General features: G+C 45.7%; 13 protein-coding genes and 24 non-coding genes across 37 annotated transcripts, besides 1 other annotated feature; 9 read left to right on the top strand and 28 right to left on the bottom strand. All coding sequences in view use genetic code 2, as the record gives it.

Annotated features, from left to right (window-relative positions):
- Window positions 1–833: a D loop (control region).
- Window positions 834–902, top strand: ASK34_gt22. The gene has a single exon. It is a non-coding gene; the product is annotated as a tRNA-Pro (tRNA).
- A 1-nt stretch (window position 903) lies between these two features.
- ASK34_gt21 lies at window positions 904–975 on the bottom strand. The gene has a single exon. It is a non-coding gene; the product is annotated as a tRNA-Thr (tRNA).
- A 1-nt stretch (window position 976) lies between these two features.
- On the bottom strand, window positions 977–2,116 carry CYTB. Its single transcript has one exon. A coding sequence (YP_009176486.1; cytochrome b) covers window positions 977–2,116, from the start codon at window positions 2,114–2,116 to the stop codon at window positions 977–979; it is 1,140 nt and encodes a 379-aa protein.
- Window positions 2,117–2,122: 6 nt separating this feature from the next.
- ASK34_gt20 lies at window positions 2,123–2,191 on the top strand. Its single transcript has one exon. It is a non-coding gene; the product is annotated as a tRNA-Glu (tRNA).
- Window positions 2,192–2,713, top strand: ND6. The gene has a single exon. A coding sequence (YP_009176485.1; NADH dehydrogenase subunit 6) covers window positions 2,192–2,713, from the start codon at window positions 2,192–2,194 to the stop codon at window positions 2,711–2,713; it is 522 nt and encodes a 173-aa protein.
- ND5 lies at window positions 2,710–4,548 on the bottom strand. Its single transcript has one exon. A coding sequence (YP_009176484.1; NADH dehydrogenase subunit 5) covers window positions 2,710–4,548, from the start codon at window positions 4,546–4,548 to the stop codon at window positions 2,710–2,712; it is 1,839 nt and encodes a 612-aa protein.
- ASK34_gt19 lies at window positions 4,549–4,620 on the bottom strand. Its single transcript has one exon. It is a non-coding gene; the product is annotated as a tRNA-Leu (tRNA).
- Window positions 4,621–4,623: 3 nt separating this feature from the next.
- On the bottom strand, window positions 4,624–4,691 carry ASK34_gt18. The gene has a single exon. It is a non-coding gene; the product is annotated as a tRNA-Ser (tRNA).
- ASK34_gt17 lies at window positions 4,692–4,761 on the bottom strand. The gene has a single exon. It is a non-coding gene; the product is annotated as a tRNA-His (tRNA).
- On the bottom strand, window positions 4,762–6,142 carry ND4. The gene has a single exon. Coding sequence (YP_009176483.1; NADH dehydrogenase subunit 4) is annotated over window positions 4,762–6,142 (1,381 nt in total).
- On the bottom strand, window positions 6,136–6,432 carry ND4L. Its single transcript has one exon. A coding sequence (YP_009176482.1; NADH dehydrogenase subunit 4L) covers window positions 6,136–6,432, from the start codon at window positions 6,430–6,432 to the stop codon at window positions 6,136–6,138; it is 297 nt and encodes a 98-aa protein.
- On the bottom strand, window positions 6,433–6,501 carry ASK34_gt16. Its single transcript has one exon. It is a non-coding gene; the product is annotated as a tRNA-Arg (tRNA).
- ND3 lies at window positions 6,502–6,850 on the bottom strand. The gene has a single exon. Coding sequence (YP_009176481.1; NADH dehydrogenase subunit 3) is annotated over window positions 6,502–6,850 (349 nt in total).
- On the bottom strand, window positions 6,851–6,922 carry ASK34_gt15. The gene has a single exon. It is a non-coding gene; the product is annotated as a tRNA-Gly (tRNA).
- Window positions 6,923–7,707, bottom strand: COX3. Its single transcript has one exon. Coding sequence (YP_009176480.1; cytochrome c oxidase subunit III) is annotated over window positions 6,923–7,707 (785 nt in total).
- ATP6 lies at window positions 7,707–8,390 on the bottom strand. Its single transcript has one exon. A coding sequence (YP_009176479.1; ATP synthase F0 subunit 6) covers window positions 7,707–8,390, from the start codon at window positions 8,388–8,390 to the stop codon at window positions 7,707–7,709; it is 684 nt and encodes a 227-aa protein.
- ATP8 lies at window positions 8,381–8,548 on the bottom strand. The gene has a single exon. A coding sequence (YP_009176478.1; ATP synthase F0 subunit 8) covers window positions 8,381–8,548, from the start codon at window positions 8,546–8,548 to the stop codon at window positions 8,381–8,383; it is 168 nt and encodes a 55-aa protein.
- A 1-nt stretch (window position 8,549) lies between these two features.
- ASK34_gt14 lies at window positions 8,550–8,622 on the bottom strand. The gene has a single exon. It is a non-coding gene; the product is annotated as a tRNA-Lys (tRNA).
- COX2 lies at window positions 8,623–9,313 on the bottom strand. Its single transcript has one exon. Coding sequence (YP_009176477.1; cytochrome c oxidase subunit II) is annotated over window positions 8,623–9,313 (691 nt in total).
- A 4-nt stretch (window positions 9,314–9,317) lies between these two features.
- On the bottom strand, window positions 9,318–9,388 carry ASK34_gt13. Its single transcript has one exon. It is a non-coding gene; the product is annotated as a tRNA-Asp (tRNA).
- A 4-nt stretch (window positions 9,389–9,392) lies between these two features.
- Window positions 9,393–9,463, top strand: ASK34_gt12. The gene has a single exon. It is a non-coding gene; the product is annotated as a tRNA-Ser (tRNA).
- An 11-nt stretch (window positions 9,464–9,474) lies between these two features.
- COX1 lies at window positions 9,475–11,025 on the bottom strand. Its single transcript has one exon. A coding sequence (YP_009176476.1; cytochrome c oxidase subunit I) covers window positions 9,475–11,025, from the start codon at window positions 11,023–11,025 to the stop codon at window positions 9,475–9,477; it is 1,551 nt and encodes a 516-aa protein.
- Window position 11,026: 1 nt separating this feature from the next.
- ASK34_gt11 lies at window positions 11,027–11,094 on the top strand. The gene has a single exon. It is a non-coding gene; the product is annotated as a tRNA-Tyr (tRNA).
- Window positions 11,094–11,160, top strand: ASK34_gt10. Its single transcript has one exon. It is a non-coding gene; the product is annotated as a tRNA-Cys (tRNA).
- A 34-nt stretch (window positions 11,161–11,194) lies between these two features.
- On the top strand, window positions 11,195–11,267 carry ASK34_gt09. The gene has a single exon. It is a non-coding gene; the product is annotated as a tRNA-Asn (tRNA).
- A 1-nt stretch (window position 11,268) lies between these two features.
- ASK34_gt08 lies at window positions 11,269–11,337 on the top strand. The gene has a single exon. It is a non-coding gene; the product is annotated as a tRNA-Ala (tRNA).
- ASK34_gt07 lies at window positions 11,338–11,409 on the bottom strand. The gene has a single exon. It is a non-coding gene; the product is annotated as a tRNA-Trp (tRNA).
- On the bottom strand, window positions 11,410–12,455 carry ND2. The gene has a single exon. Coding sequence (YP_009176475.1; NADH dehydrogenase subunit 2) is annotated over window positions 11,410–12,455 (1,046 nt in total).
- On the bottom strand, window positions 12,456–12,524 carry ASK34_gt06. The gene has a single exon. It is a non-coding gene; the product is annotated as a tRNA-Met (tRNA).
- ASK34_gt05 lies at window positions 12,524–12,596 on the top strand. The gene has a single exon. It is a non-coding gene; the product is annotated as a tRNA-Gln (tRNA).
- Window positions 12,597–12,606: 10 nt separating this feature from the next.
- On the bottom strand, window positions 12,607–12,675 carry ASK34_gt04. The gene has a single exon. It is a non-coding gene; the product is annotated as a tRNA-Ile (tRNA).
- Window positions 12,676–12,679: 4 nt separating this feature from the next.
- On the bottom strand, window positions 12,680–13,654 carry ND1. Its single transcript has one exon. A coding sequence (YP_009176474.1; NADH dehydrogenase subunit 1) covers window positions 12,680–13,654, from the start codon at window positions 13,652–13,654 to the stop codon at window positions 12,680–12,682; it is 975 nt and encodes a 324-aa protein.
- ASK34_gt03 lies at window positions 13,655–13,728 on the bottom strand. Its single transcript has one exon. It is a non-coding gene; the product is annotated as a tRNA-Leu (tRNA).
- On the bottom strand, window positions 13,729–15,409 carry ASK34_gr01. The gene has a single exon. It is a non-coding gene; the product is annotated as a 16S ribosomal RNA (ribosomal RNA).
- Window positions 15,410–15,480, bottom strand: ASK34_gt02. Its single transcript has one exon. It is a non-coding gene; the product is annotated as a tRNA-Val (tRNA).
- ASK34_gr02 lies at window positions 15,481–16,425 on the bottom strand. The gene has a single exon. It is a non-coding gene; the product is annotated as a 12S ribosomal RNA (ribosomal RNA).
- ASK34_gt01 lies at window positions 16,426–16,493 on the bottom strand. The gene has a single exon. It is a non-coding gene; the product is annotated as a tRNA-Phe (tRNA).

Below are 16,493 nucleotides of genomic sequence, written 5' to 3'. Positions count from 1 at the left end.
AATTGCATTATTGTAATAGTGTAAATAGACACATTTTTGGAAGAGGTGTACCTACCAGTCGAGGTTTTTCTGTTTCCGGGGGGTTTGCAGAAATGATAGTGATCTCGCGAGTGTAGGGGGGTAGGGGGGTTTAACGCGCAAAACCCGGGGTAATCAATTCATGATAAGTCTCGAGAAAAAATAGCTCTTTATGTACTTGATATCAGTTATGCAATGCTTATGTATATGTCTTTTGGCATTGACTAACTTCTTTCAATTCAAGGAAATGTACAACCTTGTCAGCTATTACCGTGTGCACTGTGAAATGCAAAGTGAAAGGAAGCCAAAAAAAGAGAACCAAATGCACGCTGGAAAGAATGCTCGGCATGGTGGGTAAAGGGTAATATGTACTCCACCATTAACCTATGTCAGCTTCAAGGAAAGAATGAGGAATTAACAAGTCATGCGCCTGAAATAGGAACCAAATGCCAGGAATAGATCACTAAGTGAAACCCCCACGATATTTGTCCCTGACCTTTCACGAATAGTATGTATTTAGAAATCAACTGATGGTGGTTTCTTACTGTGCATTAATTTTGATATCTTAGGGATGAGGATACTTGGTATAACTAGACTTATGGATATTTGTGATAGGTCTTAAATTTCGTTTAATTTGAAAGCAGTAATATTTAAATTTACATTAATAGTCTATGTATTTCTTAATTATATGTGCATATTCATCATGTATTAATACAATTAATGTTTATCGAGCATTATATGTATTAAACCATACAGTATATGGTTATATATATACATGTGGTTAGTCCATATATGTACGGGATGGCAGAGTCCGGCAAAGAATAGTCTATTTAGGATCCTAGCTTTGGGAGTTAGGGGAGGGGGTTAAAATCCCTCTTCTTTGAGAGCAGTAGGAGGGAGTTTAACCTTCGGCAGCCGGCTTACAAGACCGGAGCTCTGAGACTGAGCTACTAATGCACTATCAGTTAATTAGTTTGTTTTCTATTCAACTGGCTGTAGGTATGAGGATGAGAAAAATTATGAAGTATAGGACGGATGCTGCTTGTCCAATAATAACAAAGGGGTGTTCAACTGGCATTCCTCCGATTCAAGTAAGGATAATGACATCTGCAATTAGGAGCCAGAATAATAGTTGGGCGAGGGGCCGGAAAGTGAGGCTTTGCTGTTTGGAGGTGTGGAGGATTGGGACGACTATTAAAACTAAAATTGAGAATAGAAGTGCGAGGACCCCTCCTAGTTTGTTAGGGATAGAGCGGAGAATGGCGTAGGCAAACAGGAAGTATCACTCTGGTTTAATATGAGGCGGGGTTATTAGTGGGTTGGCGGGGGTGAAGTTGTCGGGGTCTCCAAGAAGGTTGGGTAGAAAAAGGGCTAGTGAGGTTAGGCCGAGGAGAAGGATTGTAAAGCCTAGGAGGTCTTTGTAGGAGAAGTATGGGTGGAATGAGATTTTGTCTGCATCTGAGTTTAGGCCTGTTGGGTTGTTTGATCCTGTTTCATGGAGGAAAATGAGGTGGACTATTGTTATTGCTACAATTACGAAGGGAAGAAGAAAGTGGAAGGCCAGGAATCGGGTGAGGGTGGCGTTATCTACGGAGAAGCCTCCTCAGATTCATTGGACTAGGGAGTTACCAATATAGGGGACTGCTGAGAGTAGGTTAGTAATGACGGTAGCGCCTCAAAACGATATTTGGCCTCAAGGAAGCACGTAGCCAACGAAGGCAGTTATTATTACTAGTAGAAGAAGGATTACTCCCACATTTCAAGTGTTTTTGTACAGGTATGAGCCATAGTATAACCCTCGGCCGATGTGTATGTAGATGCAGATAAAGAAGAATGAAGCTCCGTTTGCGTGTATGTTTCGAATTAATCAACCGTAATTTACGTCACGGCAGATGTGGGCTACGGAGGAAAAGGCGGCTGTAATGTCCGAGCAGTAGTGTATTGTAAGGAATAGGCCTGTAAGAATTTGAGCACCGAGACAAAGGCCAAGTAGGGAGCCAAAGTTTCATCAAGCTGAAATATTGGCAGGAGTGGGGAGGTCAACTAATGCGTCGTTTGCAATTTTTAGTAGGGGGTGGGTTTTTCGGAGATTTGTCATTATTTGGTTTTTGTAGTTGAAGTACAACGGTGGTTTTTCAAGTCATTAGTCTTGGTTAAAGTCCGAGTAAAAACTATGGTCTTTTTTATGTTTTCATTATTGTTTGGGTTAGTTTTAGGTTTAGCGGCAGTAGCTTCTAATCCTTCTCCCTATTTTGCAGCATTAGGGCTGGTAGTGGTTGCGGGTACGGGGTTTGGAGTTTTGGTAGGCCACGGGGGGTCTTTTTTATCTCTGATTTTATTTTTAATTTATCTAGGGGGAATATTGGTTGTGTTTGCGTATTCAGCAGCGCTTGCTGCTGAGCCCTATCCAGAGGGGTGGGGGAGTTGGCCTGTGTTGGGGATAATGTTAGTTTATTTATTGGGGGTGGGGGTGGTTGCAGGGGGGTTTTGAGGGGGATGGTATGAGGGGTCTTGAGTTTCAGCGGACGAGTTGAGTGAGGTATCAGTGTTTCGGGGGGATATAGGAGGTATCGCATTAATGTACTTGACTGGGGGAAAGTTATTAATTATGGGGGCGTGGGTTCTTTTGTTGACATTATTTGTGGTATTGGAGTTAACTCGGGGTCTTAGTCGGGGGACGTTGCGAGCTGTTTAGTAGATTAAGAGGAGTGTGGCGAGGATGGTGGTAAAAAAGAATAATGAGAGGTAAGTTTTGACTATGCCTTGTTGGATATTACTTGTTGTTGAGATTACGGGGGTATTAAGATCTACGAGGGATTTGGGGCCGGTCTTTTCTAGTCAGGCTTGGTCGATTGTTTGACTGGCAATTGATTGGCCTAGTAGAAGAGTTAGTTTGGGCAGGGAACGATGGGTGATTGCAGGGAAGAAACCAAGCATATTTGAAAAGTGATGAAGTGTGAGGTTGGGGGCGGATTTGAATTGTTTGGTGGTGAGGGAGGCGAGCTCTAGGGCCGTCAGGGCGCCGAGGATAGAGACAGCGAGGGCGGCAAGTTTGAGCACTGGAGGTATTGTCATTACTGGTGTCTTGATTGGTAGCATATTTGAGGTAATTAGTAGGCCTGCAATAATGGTCCCGTAGGCTAGGCGTTTGATAGGGTTAATAACTGCTGGGTTATTTTCGTTGATAGGAGAAAGGGGGCTGAATCGGGGGGAGCCCATTGATACGAAGAAAATTATTCGCAGGCTGTAGACGGCGGTGAAGGAAGTAGCGAGAAGTGTAAGGACTAGGGCTCAGGCGTTTAAATAGGATGTGTTTATTGCTTCGATAATTGCATCTTTAGAGAAGAAGCCGGCTAGAAATGGGGTTCCTGTTAGGGCTAGGCTGCCGAGGGTTATGCAAGAGGAGGTAAAAGGGGTAAGGGTGTGTATTCCGCCTATCTTGCGGATATCTTGTTCGTCGTTTAGGCTGTGGATGATTGAGCCGGAGCATAGGAAGAGTATTGCTTTGAAAAAAGCATGGGTGCAAATATGTAGGAAGGCAAGTTGAGGCTGGTTTAGGCCGATTGTTACTATTATTAGGCCTAGTTGGCTTGATGTAGAGAATGCAACAATTTTTTTAATATCGTTTTGAGTGAGAGCACAGGTGGCAGTAAAGAGGGTAGTTAGGGCTCCTAGGCATAGGCATGTGGTTGAGGCTGTTGAATTCCCTTCTATAAGGGGGAAGAGGCGGATTAGGAGAAAGATTCCGGCTACGACTATCGTGCTAGAGTGGAGAAGAGCAGATACTGGTGTGGGTCCTTCTATCGCGGAAGGTAGTCAGGGGTGAAGGCCAAATTGTGCGGACTTGCCGGCTGCGGCTAAGATTAAGCCTAGGAGGGGAAGGGTTATATCAAAATTTTTAGCTGTAATGAAGATTTGTTGGATTTCTCAGGAGTTTAGGTTTGTTGCGATTCAGGCTATGGCAAGGATTAATCCGATGTCTCCGATTCGGTTATAAATAACTGCTTGGAGAGCTGCGGTGTTAGCGTCTGCTCGCCCGTATCATCATCCGATGAGAAGGAAAGACATGATTCCCACTCCTTCTCAGCCAATGAAGAGTTGGAAGAGATTGTTGGCGGTTACGAGGACAATTATTGCAATGATAAAAATTAGAAGGTACTTTAGAAATCGGTCTACAAGTGGGTCTGCGTGCATGTATCATGAGGCAAATTCTAGGATAGACCAGGTTACATATAGGGCAACCGGTACAAAGATGATAGCGTAGAGGTCGAGGCTGAGGCTAATATTGATGTCAAATGTCAAGGTGTTGGCCCATGACCAGGTTGTAGTAATGGTTTCGGCTCCCTCGTTGATAAAGAGGAAGAGGGGGGTTAGGCTAACAAAAAAGGCAAGTTTTACTGCTGTTTTGGCTTGGATGGGGGAGTGGTTGGTGTTTTGGGGGCTAGGTACAAAAGTCATAATGACGGGGTAGAGAAGAAGTAAGAAGATTAAGGCCAGGCTTGTGGTTATGATAAGAGAGGTAAGGTACATAGCTGCTACTTGGACTTGCACCAAGAGTTTTTGGTTCCTAAGACCAACGGATGACTATTATCCTTTAGGAGCGGGCGAGTGAGCCCTGGGGTTTAACTAGGGTTACAAAGATTAGCAGTCATTGTTGCTGTCGAGCCTCTCTCGGCAAATAAGAGGAGTTTAACCTCTATCTGTAGAATCACAATCTAACATTTTGGTTTAAACTATATTTACAAGCGGTTCACCCTCAGAGCAGTTCGGGCTTGGTAATGAGGAGGAGCAGAGGGATTAGGTGGAGAGCCATTAGAAGGTGTTCTCGTGAGTGGGTGGGGTCTAGCGCAATAATGTGGGGTGGGAGTGGTCCTTGTTGTGTGACTAGGAACATATAGAGGGAGTAGCTGGCTGTGATTAAGGTTCCGGCTCCTGTGAATAGCAGAGTTCATTTAGACCAGTTAAAAAGAGCGGTGATAATTATTAATTCTCCTATTAAATTAGGTAGAGGGGGAAGGCCAAGATTGGCTAGGCTAGCAATGAATCATCATGTGGTTATCAAGGGGATGGCGGTCTGTAGGCCTCGCGCTAGGATCATTGTTCGACTATGGGTGCGTTCATAATTTGTGTTGGCCAAGCAGAATAAGGCGGAGGATGTGAGGCCGTGAGCGATTATTAGGATTAGAGCCCCGGTCAGTCCTCAAGGTGTTTGGATGAGGATGCCTGCTGTAACGAGGCCTATGTGGCTAACAGATGAGTAGGCAATTAGGGATTTGAGGTCGGGCTGCCGGAGGCAGGTTGAGGCAGTTATGATTACTCCTCAGAGGGCAAAGATCAGGAAGGGGTAGCAAAGTTCTTTGCTGAGGGGTTCAAGGAGGGACATAATGCGAATTATACCGTAACCGCCTAGTTTTAGAAGGACGGCGGCTAGAATCATTGAGCCGGCAATTGGCGCTTCGACATGAGCTTTAGGGAGCCAGAGGTGAATCCCGTAAAGGGGGGTTTTTACTAGGAATGCTAGTAAACAGCTTGTTCATCATAGTTTGTCGGCGTAGGTGAAGAGTTGTATGGGGGTTTTATATTGGAGGGTTAGAAGAGAAAGGGTGCCTGCTGAGTTTTGTAGGAGAAGGAGTGCGATAAGCAAGGGGAGAGAGCCTGCTAATGTATAAAATAAGAAATAGGTGCCAGCGTTAAGGCGTTCAGCCTGGTTACCTCAGCGAGTAATAATGATGAGGGTGGGGATGAGGGTGGCCTCAAATATAAGGTAAAACATGATTATCTCTGTGGCGCCGAATGCTATAATAAGGAAGATTTGAAGAGATGTAAGTAGGGAGATATATGTACGTTGGCGGTTTTGAGGCTCGGCGGATATGTGGTTTTGGCTGGCTAGAATTATTAGGGGCAGAAGTCAGCAAGTAAGGACAAGCAGGGGGGTTGATAAAGGATCTGTAGCCATGTAGGGACTGAGGAAGGCTCAGCCGGCTTCGGTGGTGGTTTTCAGTCATGTCAGGCTTATAAATGCGATGGTGAGGCTGTAGAGGAGGGCGGTAGGTCAGAGTTGGTGAAAGGGAATAGTTCAGGCTATGGGGAGAAGTATAATGGTTGGTACTAAAATTTTTAGCATTGCAGGAGGTTTAAGTTTTGGAGACGGTCTGTGCCGTGGGTGCGGGTAGTAGCAACAAGGAGTGCTAAGCCCACGCTAGCTTCACAAGCTGAAAATGCTAGTAAGAGTAAGGGGGAGGTTGAGAAGCTTGTGGAGTTTAGTTGGAGAGTCCAAAGGGAGAGGGCGAGAAATAGGGAGAGTATTATGCTTTCTAGGCATAAGAGAGCGGAGAGTAGGTGGGAGCGGTGGAACGCTAGGCCAGCTAGGCCTAGAATAAATGTTGCTGAAAATGTAAAGTGGATGGGGGACATAAAGCAAGTATGGACTTTAACCAAAATTTTTTGAGCCGAAATCAAATGTTTTGTTTAAACTAGTTGCCTATTCGGCCCACTCGAGCCCTCCTTGTACTCATTCATAAATTAGGCCGAGGGTGAGTAGAAGTAGTACAGTGGCTGTTCAGGTAAAGGCTATGAGGGGGGATAGGAGTTGGTCTCCTCAGGGAAGAGGTAGGAGAAGTGCGATCTCTAGGTCAAAAAGGAGGAAGAGAATGGCGATTAAAAAGAAGCGAAGGGAAAAGGGTAGGCGGGCTGACCCGAGGGGGTCGAAGCCACATTCATACGGTGATAGTTTTTCGTAATCAGGGGCTATAAGAGGAAGCCAGAATGATACAATAGCTAGGATTGCAGAAAGTGTCGCGGAAGTTAGGAGAAGGGTGGTGGCCAGGTTCATTATCTTTCCTTGGGCTTGAACCAAGATTTAGTAATTGGAAGTCACTAGTACTGGTGTTTGTACTAGAAAGATTAAGATCCTCATCAGTAAATAGAGATGTAGAGGAATAGTCAGACGACGTCTACGAAATGTCAATATCAGGCAGCGGCTTCAAATCCGAAGTGGTGTTGGGAGGTGAAGTGATATTGGATTTGTCGGCAAAGGCAGACGGCAAGGAAGGTGGAGCCAATAATTACGTGGAGACCATGAAATCCTGTAGCCACAAAGAAGGTAGAGCCGTAGACCCCGTCAGCAATTGTGAATGGGGCTTCATAGTACTCTATTGCCTGAAGGAAAGTAAAATAGAAGCCAAGAAGAATTGTTAGGGTTAAGGATTGGATTGCTTGTTTTCGGTTGCCTTCTATAATGCTATGATGGGCTCAGGTGACGGTTACGCCGGAGGCAAGTAATACAGCTGTATTAAGTAAGGGAACTTCAAAGGGGTTAAGAGTCATGATGCCGGTAGGGGGTCAGCATGCCCCTAATTCTGGAGTAGGGGCCAGACTTGAGTGGTAGAAAGCCCAGAAAAACCCTAGGAAAAAGAATACTTCGGAGGTAATAAAAAGGATTATTCCGTAGCGCAACCCTTTTTGAACAGGGGGTGTATGGTGGCCTTGGAAGGTGCCTTCTCGTACGATGTCTCGTCATCATTGGTATATCGTCAGGAGAAGAAGGATAAGACCTAGGGTCATTAAAGTTATGGAATGAAAATGTATTCAGATTGCGAGCCCCGATGTTATTAGAAGGGCTGCGACTGCGCCTGTGAGGGGTCATGGGCTGGGGTCAACTATGTGGTATGCATGTGCTTGATGTGCCATTAAAGATTTTCTTGTAGGTAGAGGCTCAGAAGAAGTACAAAGACGTATGCCTGAATTAGGGCTACTGCGACTTCTAGCAGTGTAAGGAGGAGGAGGAGAATCGAAGTTAAAAAAGCTAGCGTGGGTATGAGGAATATAAGTGTAAATACGGCGGTAGAGGTGAGTTGAATGAGCAGGTGTCCTGCTGTTAAGTTAGCGGTGAGCCGGACTCCTAGTGCGAGGGGGCGAATGAATAGGCTGGCTGTTTCAATAATAATAAGAAGGGGGATTAGAGGGGCAGGGGTGCCTTCAGGTAGTAGATGGCCTAGAGCATGGGTGGGTTGGTGTCGTATACCAATTAATACGGTTGCTAGTCATAGGGGGACTGCAAATGCTATGTTGAGGGAGAGTTGTGTCGTAGGGGTAAAAGTGTATGGGAGGAGGCCGAGTGTGTTTAGGGTTACGAGGAAAAGCATAAGGGCTGTAAATAAGGCTGCTCATTTGTGACCTTTCGGGCTGATTGGTTGAAAGATTTGTTGTGTGAAGCGGTTAATGAAACATCCTTGGAGGGCCAAGAGGCGGTTATTTACTCAGCGGGAGGTGGGCTGAGGGTAAAGAATTCATGGAAGGCTAAGAGCAAGGGCAATCAAGGGGACTCCTAGAAAGACTGGGCTCAAGAATTGATCAAATAGTCCTAATGTCATAATCAGGTTCAGGGAAGGGATTTTGGAGTTTTGCTGCTTTGGGGTGTGAGTCGGTTTGGGTAAGAATATTCGATGACTTTTCGAGGGGCTAGGGCTATAAAAATTAGTCAAGCGAGGGCTAGAATGGGGAATCAGGGTTTGAGTTTAAGTTGTGGCATGTCGCTAGGGGTGGGTAGGGGCCACCAATCTTTAGCTTAAAAGGCTAACGCTATTCCGGTTCAGCTTCTTAGCGAAGAGTCTTGGAGTATTAGAGATGATCAGTTTTCAAAATGTTTTAGGGGAACTGCTTCAATAACAATAGGTATGAAACTGTGGTTGGCTCCGCAGATTTCGGAGCATTGTCCGTAGAAGACTCCTGGGCGAGATGTAATAAAGGCTGTTTGGTTCAGGCGCCCAGGCACTGCGTCTATTTTAACACCTAAGCTTGGGACTGCCCAGGAGTGAAGGACGTCTTCAGCCGAAACTAAAACACGAATAGGAGATTCTGCGGGAATGACCATACGGTGGTCAGTTTCTAGTAGGCGGAATTGTCCGGGAGCTAGGTCTTGAGTGGGGATTATGTAGGAATCAAATATAAGGTCTTCGTAGTCTGTATATTCGTAACTTCAGTATCACTGGTGCCCCATTGCTTTAATAGTTAAGTGGGGGTCATTAATCTCGTCTATTAAATAGAGGATTCGTAGTGATGGGAGGGCAATTAGGATAAGAATAATGGCTGGAAGAATTGTTCAGATAATTTCGATTTCTTGTGAGTCCAGGATAAACTTATTTGTGAGCTTAGTGGTAACTATAGCTACAATAATGTAAAGGACCAGGGTGCTGATAAGGAAAATAATTATCAGAGCGTGATCGTGGAAATGTAGGAGTTCTTCTATTATAGGTGAAGCTGCGTCTTGGAATCCTAGTTGAGAGGGATGTGCCATAATCTAAGGTACGTGGGGGTGTAACCCACATCTCTGCCTTGACAATGCAGTGTAATATCCTTTTACTAGTACCTTGTTAAAGAAAGTGACAGAATGGTTATGTGATTGGCTTGAAACTAATTTAAGGGGGTTCGATTCCTCCCTTTCTCGGGCTTGATTATTTAGGCTTGTGGGACTTGGACGAATGCAGGTTCTTCAAAGGTGTGGTAGGGAGGAGGGCAACCGTGCAGTCATTCTAGATTAGTTGCAGTGAATTCTACTGACAGGACTTCTCGTTTTGCGGAGAAAGCTTCTCAGATAATAAATAGGAACATAATTACAGCGATCAGAGAAATAAGAGAGCCAAAAGAGGAGACAGTGTTTCATAAAGTATATGCGTCGGGGTAGTCTGAGTACCGTCGAGGTATTCCGGCAAGGCCTAGGAAATGTTGGGGAAAGAATGTTAGGTTAACACCCAGGAACATAATGCCGAAGTGAATTTTTGTTCAGGTGCTGTGGAGGGTGTATCCTGAAAATAGCGGGAATCAGTGGACGAATGCGGCAATAATAGCGAAAACTGCTCCTATGGAGAGGACATAGTGGAAGTGGGCTACAACGTAATAAGTATCATGCAGGACAATGTCTAGGGAAGAATTGGCTAGCACAATACCTGTGAGGCCCCCCACGGTGAATAGGAAAATAAAGCCAAGAGCTCATAGCAGGGGGGTTTCTCATTTAATTGCACCTCCGTGGAGGGTTGCTAGTCAGCTAAAGACTTTAACCCCTGTAGGAATAGCAATAATCATTGTCGCGGAAGTGAAATAGGCTCGGGTGTCCACGTCCATCCCGACGGTAAACATGTGATGGGCTCATACAATAAAGCCGAGAAGACCAATAGCCATTATTGCTCAGACCATACCTATGTAACCAAAGGGCTCTTTTTTACCGGCATAGTAGGCTACAATGTGTGAAATTATACCAAAGCCTGGTAGAATAAGAATATAGACTTCAGGATGACCGAAGAATCAGAAAAGGTGTTGGTAGAGGATAGGATCCCCTCCTCCTGCGGGGTCGAAGAAGGTGGTATTTAGGTTTCGGTCTGTTAAAAGTATTGTGATTCCGGCAGCTAATACGGGGAGGGAAAGAAGAAGAAGGACTGCAGTAACTAGGACTGCTCAGACAAACAGAGGTGTTTGGTATTGGGAAATTGCGGGGGGTTTTATGTTAATAATTGTTGTAATAAAGTTAATAGCACCCAGAATTGAGGACACCCCTGCCAGATGGAGGGAGAAAATGGTGAGATCAACGGATGCACCCGCATGGGCTAAGTTCCCGGCTAGAGGGGGGTAGACGGTTCAGCCTGTCCCGGCTCCAGCTTCTACTCCGGAGGATGCAAGTAAGAGGAGAAATGAAGGAGGTAGCAGTCAGAAGCTTATGTTATTTATACGTGGAAATGCTATATCAGGGGCTCCGATTATCAGAGGAACTAGTCAGTTCCCAAAGCCTCCAATCATAATGGGCATCACTATAAAGAAAATTATTACGAATGCATGTGCTGTTACGATTACATTATAGATCTGGTCGTCCCCTAGGAGGGAGCCTGGCTGGCTTAGTTCTGCTCGAATTAGAAGGCTTAGGGCGGTCCCGACTATTCCGGCTCAAGCACCAAATACTAGATAAAGGGTGCCAATATCTTTGTGATTAGTAGAGAAGAATCAACGTGTAATTATCACAGGTAAGATGGCTGAGTTAGGCGCTGGACTGTAGTCCCATGAACAGAGGTTTAAGCCCTCTTCTTACCAGCTCCGAGGTGTTTTACACACAAGGTTGCAAACCTTGAGTAGCAGGCTATTTACCTGCCGGGGCTTTTTCCGCCTGTTTTGTGCGGGCAGGCGGGAAAAGTAGATGGATGCTCGCTGGTTTGGGCGCTTAGCTGTTAACTAAGATTTTGTAGGGTCGAGGCCTACCCACCTAGAAAGGCTTTAGCTTAATTAAAGTGTCTGCTTTGCATGCAGAAGATGTAGGTTAGTGTCCTGTAAGTCTTATAGGGGCTGAGGGGTTTTCACCCTCGCTTAGGGCTTTGAAGGCCCTTGGTCTGATTGTTATCCTAAGCCCCTTAAAGGGTAGTTATGGTTAAGATGGAGGGGGTTAGGGGGAGGAGGCAGATGGTTAATGAGGCAGTGATGGACAGGGGCAACGAGGGTTGGGTGGAGGGGAGACGTCAGGGTATGGTGTTAATGATGGTGTTGGGGGATATTGTTAAGGTTATAGCGTAGCAGAGGCGGAGGTAGAAGTATAGGCTTAATAGTGCGGAGAGGGCGGCTACAGTTGCGGCGAGAGCAAGATCTTGTTTTGTTAGTTCTTGGAGAATAAGTCATTTGGGCATAAAGCCTGTGAGAGGAGGCAAACCTCCTAAAGAGAGTAAAATTGGAGGGATTAGAAGTGTGAGGGTGGGGGTTTTTGCTCATGATGTAGCTAAGGCGTTAATAGTGGTGGTTTTGTTTGTTTTGAAGGAGAGAAATAGGGAAGAGGTTATAATAATGTAGAGGGAGAGGGTTAGGAGTGTTATGGACGGGGAGAACTGGAGGACTAAGACTATTCATCCAAGGTGGGCGATTGATGAGTATGCAAGGATTTTGCGTAGTTGATTTTGGTTTAGTCCCCCTCAGCCTCCGACTAAGATGGATAAAAGACTAAGTGAGATAAGTAGGAGGGGAGTAGGGACGTTAATTTGTAGAAGGAGGGCGAAGGGGGCGATTTTTTGTCAAGTAGAGAGGATGAGACCGGCGGTCAGGTCAAGGCCTTGAAGTACTTCGGGGAGTCAGGCATGTAGTGGTGCTAGGCCAATTTTTAGTGCTAGTGCTAGTGTGATGATTGTAGTGGGGATAGGATGTGTTATTTGTTGAATTTCTCATTGGCCTGAGAGTCAGGCATTTGTAGTGCTGGCAAAAAGTAGTATTGCGGCGGCAGTTGCCTGGGTAAGAAAATATTTGGTAGTAGCTTCTGTGGCTCGAGGGTGGTGGTGTTGGGCTAAGAGGGGAATGATAGCTAGTGTGTTTATTTCAAGGCCTATTCAAGCAAGAAGCCAGTGGGAGCTTGTAAGGGTAATTAGGGTACCGAGGCCAAGGCCAAATGCGAGGGTTATTAAGATGTAGGGGTTCATTAGTAAAGGAAGGATTTTAACCAACATGGTTGGGGTATGGGCCCAAAAGCTTTTTTAGCTGACCTTACTAGATAGTGGTGTAGGGCGGAAGCACGAAGAGTTTTGATCTCTTAAGGTAGGGTTCGAACCCCTTCTTTCTAAGGTTTAAGGCAGGAGCAGGAGGGACTTAATCCTCATTATTCACTCTATCAAAGTGGCCCTTTACTTCAGGCACAGCTCCAGGGCTAAAGATGTGGGGGTAGGCCTGCGAGGGCAAGGGAGAGGGCGAAATGTCAGATAACTATAGCCAGTGTGAGGGGTAGGAAGTTTTTTCAGGTTAGGTGTATTAGTTGGTCATAACGGAATCGGGGGTAGGATGCTCGGACTCATAGGAACACAGCCGATAGAAGTGTGGCTTTAATCATAAGGAGAAGAGTTGAGACTTCAGGGGCGTAGTAGATAATAGACGTGCCTAAGAATAGAATTGCGGAGAGGGTGTTTATGAGTAGAATATTTGCGTATTCTGCTAGGAAAAACAGGGCAAAAGGACCCCCTGCGTACTCGACGTTGAAGCCTGAGACTAGCTCAGACTCTCCTTCTGTGAGATCGAAGGGGGCTCGGTTTGTTTCTGCGAGGGTGGAGATGTATCATATGATGGCAAGGGGCCAGGCGGGAATAATTAGTCAGATGGTTTCTTGGGCAATATTGAAGGTTTGGAGGGTAAAGCCACCCGCAAAGATAATTGTGCTGAGGAGAATGAGACCTAGGCTGACTTCGTAGGAGATAGTTTGGGCGACGGCTCGTAAGGCCCCGATTAAGGGGTATTTTGAATTTGATGCTCATCCTGACCCTAAGATGGTGTAAACAGTTAGGCTGGAGATAGCCAGGATGAATAGGACTCCGAGGGTTATGTCGGCCATGGGGGAAGGTAGAGGTATAGGGGCTCACAGGGTTAGGGCGAGGGTAAGGGCTAGGATGGGGGCTAAGAGGAACATTAGGGAAGAGGCGGTGGAGGGACGAACGGGCTCTTTTATGAATAGTTTTAGGCCGTCTGCGACGGGTTGAAGAAGACCGTAAGGTCCGACTACGTTTGGGCCTTTTCGTAGTTGTATGTAGCCTAGTACTTTTCGTTCAACTAATGTGAGAATAGCAACGGCTAGGAGAATAAAGATGATCAGGACAAGAGAGTTAATAATGGGCAATACTAGTGTTATTATCATAGTTAGAGAGAGGATTTGAACCTCTGTGGGGAGAGCTTAGGACTCCCGCAATATCCGGGCTCTGCCACCCTAACATGTCATTTTCTTAGACGGAGGGGTATGTCCTTTTGTCTTATTTAGTTGTTTTCATTAGATAAGGAGGGGGCGTGCTTTTAGCAGGGGCCCCCTTTCTTCGGTCCTTTCGTACTAGAAGAAAGCATAACATAGATAGAAACTGACCTGGATTACTCCGGTCTGAACTCAGATCACGTAGGACTTTAATCGTTGAACAAACGAACCCTTAATAGCGGCTGCACCATTAGGATGTCCTGATCCAACATCGAGGTCGTAAACCCTCTTGTTGATAAGGTCTCTAGAAGAGGATTGCGCTGTTATCCCTAGGGTAACTTGTTTCGTTGATCGGTAAACCGGATCTTGAGGGTCAGAGGTTCTGTTACTTAGAGCTGTCGCTCTTGGTTGTGGGAGGGTTCTCCTATTCCACGTGGGGGGTTTTTGGTACCCCGCGGTCGCCCCAACCAAAGACATTAGGGCAGGATTCATATTAGTCTTACTCTTTCATAAGAGGAAGCTGAAAAGTGAGCTGCTCTCGTCTAAAGCTCCACAGGGTCTTCTCGTCTTATGGGTCTATCCCCGCTTCTGCACGGGGAGATCAATTTCATTGACTGGAAAAAGGAGACAGTTGAGCCCTCGTTGTGCCATTCATACAGGTCTTCATTTAAAAGACAAGTGATTGCGCTACCTTCGCACGGTCAAGATACCGCGGCCGTTAAACGTATAGTCACAGGGCAGGCGGGACCTCTTATGTTTGGGGGGGGGTCAAGAGGCGATGTTTTTGGTAAACAGGCGAGGCCAATTATGTTTGCCGAGTTCCTTCTTTTTCTTTTAGTCTTTCCACGGAGGCGCTCCAGTGTAGGGTTAACGGGGATATTTGGGTGGTCTTCTAGTTCTCTATTTTTGGCCTGTTACCCTCAGTTATGGGACCGTTAATGGCCGGCGGGGGGTCCGTTCCGGGTTACACTTGGGCGTGGAGAGAGTCTTGCTCTCTTATTACTCATATTAGCATTATTATTCCCATATGTTATGGGAAAACCTGATAGGAGAAGGGGGAGTAGGAGGTTAAAATCGGAATTAGGGGTTTGAGTGCAATGTTCAAGCTTTAACGCTTTTTATTAGGATGGCTGCTTTTAAGCCCACCTCAATGACTTACCTTTATGAATTTGATCTTTATCCACCCAAAAAAGTTGTTTCTTTATTCAAAGGGGCTGGACCCCCTTTGACTAACTCTCTTAATTTCTTGGTGTCTCACTTAGAAAGATATCAGGGTGAGGGGAGAATTTAAGAGGCTGAACTTCTATCCAATTTTCAGGTAACCAGCTATAACTAAGTTCGATAGGTCTGTCACCTCTACTCAAAGCTCTTCCCACTCTATTGCCACAGAGACGGGTTGGCCCTTTTTATTAGGCTGGCTTGGAGTAGCTCCCTTAGTTTCGGGTTGTCAAACTACAATGCTTTTTGCTTGAGGGGCTCTGGCTAAAACATGATGCAAAAGGTACGAGGGGAGAGCTCTGCTTTGTTGTGCTTTACTGAGTTATTTCATTTCTCTTTCAGCGTTCCCTTACGGTACTTTCTCTATTGCGTCGAATGTCTTTTTCTATCACCTATACTAGAGTGGAAAAATGATTTGTTTGCTTATTTGTTGATGTGTGTGTATTTATATCTAAATGTTATGATGTTGGGTGAGCTAGCTAGTGGGCGTCAGAGTTATTCGATTTGCACGGATGACTTCTCGGTGTAAGGGAGATGCTATACTTCTTAGCTATACTCTGATATATTCCAAGTGCACCTTCCGGTACACTTACCATGTTACGACTTGCCTCCCCTTCTTTTGAGTAGCTTTTTATTTATTGTAGGGCCTGTATTCGGGGAGAGTGACGGGCGGTGTGTGCGCGCTTCAGGGCCGGTTTCAGCAAAACACTCTATTTTTTGCTTACTACTAAATCCTCCTTCATAATGTGTTTTCATTACATAATCCGTATTTTCTGTCTCAGAAAATGTAGCCCATTTCTTCCCCCCTCATATGCTACACCTCGACCTGGCGTTTTGAGTTGTACTGATTTTGCTCACTATTAGTCCCTCACAGGGTAAGCTGACGACGGCGGTATATAAGCGGTAAGAGCAAGAGGGGGTGAGGTTAAACGGGGGTTATCGGTTCTAGAACAGGCTCCTCTAGGGGGATCTAAAGCACCGCCAAGTCCTTTGGGTTTTAAGCTAGCGCTCGTAGTTCCCAGGCGAATAGTCAATAATAGTACTATTAAAGTTTAGGGCTGAGCATAGTGGGGTATCTAATCCCAGTTTGTTCCTCAGCTTTCGTGGAGTCAGAATGGATTAAAGCCACTTTCGTGGGGGGACCTCTAATTCTCGGGTACGTATAACAGTTCTGAGAGTATTTGGCTTTAGTTTAAAATTCTCCTAACCACGCTTTATGCCGATGGCTGTCAACTTGGGCCTCTCGTATAACCGCGGTTGCTGGCACGAGTTTTACCGGCTCTCTTGGCTTTAACTAAGTCAAGTTTTCACTTATAGCTTAATGTTTATCACTGCTGAATTCCCTTGGGGGTGTGGCTAAGCAAGGTGTCGTGGGCTAAATAATTGTGCCTTATACCAGCTCCTTGTCTCCGGGCAGGGGACTGTAGGGCATCCTCACGGGTATGCGGATACTTGCATGTGTAAGTCTAGCTAGAGTTGACAGAAAAGCCAGGACCAAGCCTTTGTGTTTGCGGAGCGTTCTAGGGCCCGTTTTAACATCTTCAGTGTTATATTTTAGTTAAATTACGCTAAC

This window comes from Melanotaenia boesemani, mitochondrion (genome assembly GCF_017639745.1).
Source record: "Melanotaenia boesemani mitochondrion, complete genome".
Taxonomy (NCBI): Eukaryota; Metazoa; Chordata; class Actinopteri; order Atheriniformes; family Melanotaeniidae; genus Melanotaenia; species Melanotaenia boesemani.
This window is presented reverse-complemented; position numbering and strand designations above follow the sequence as displayed.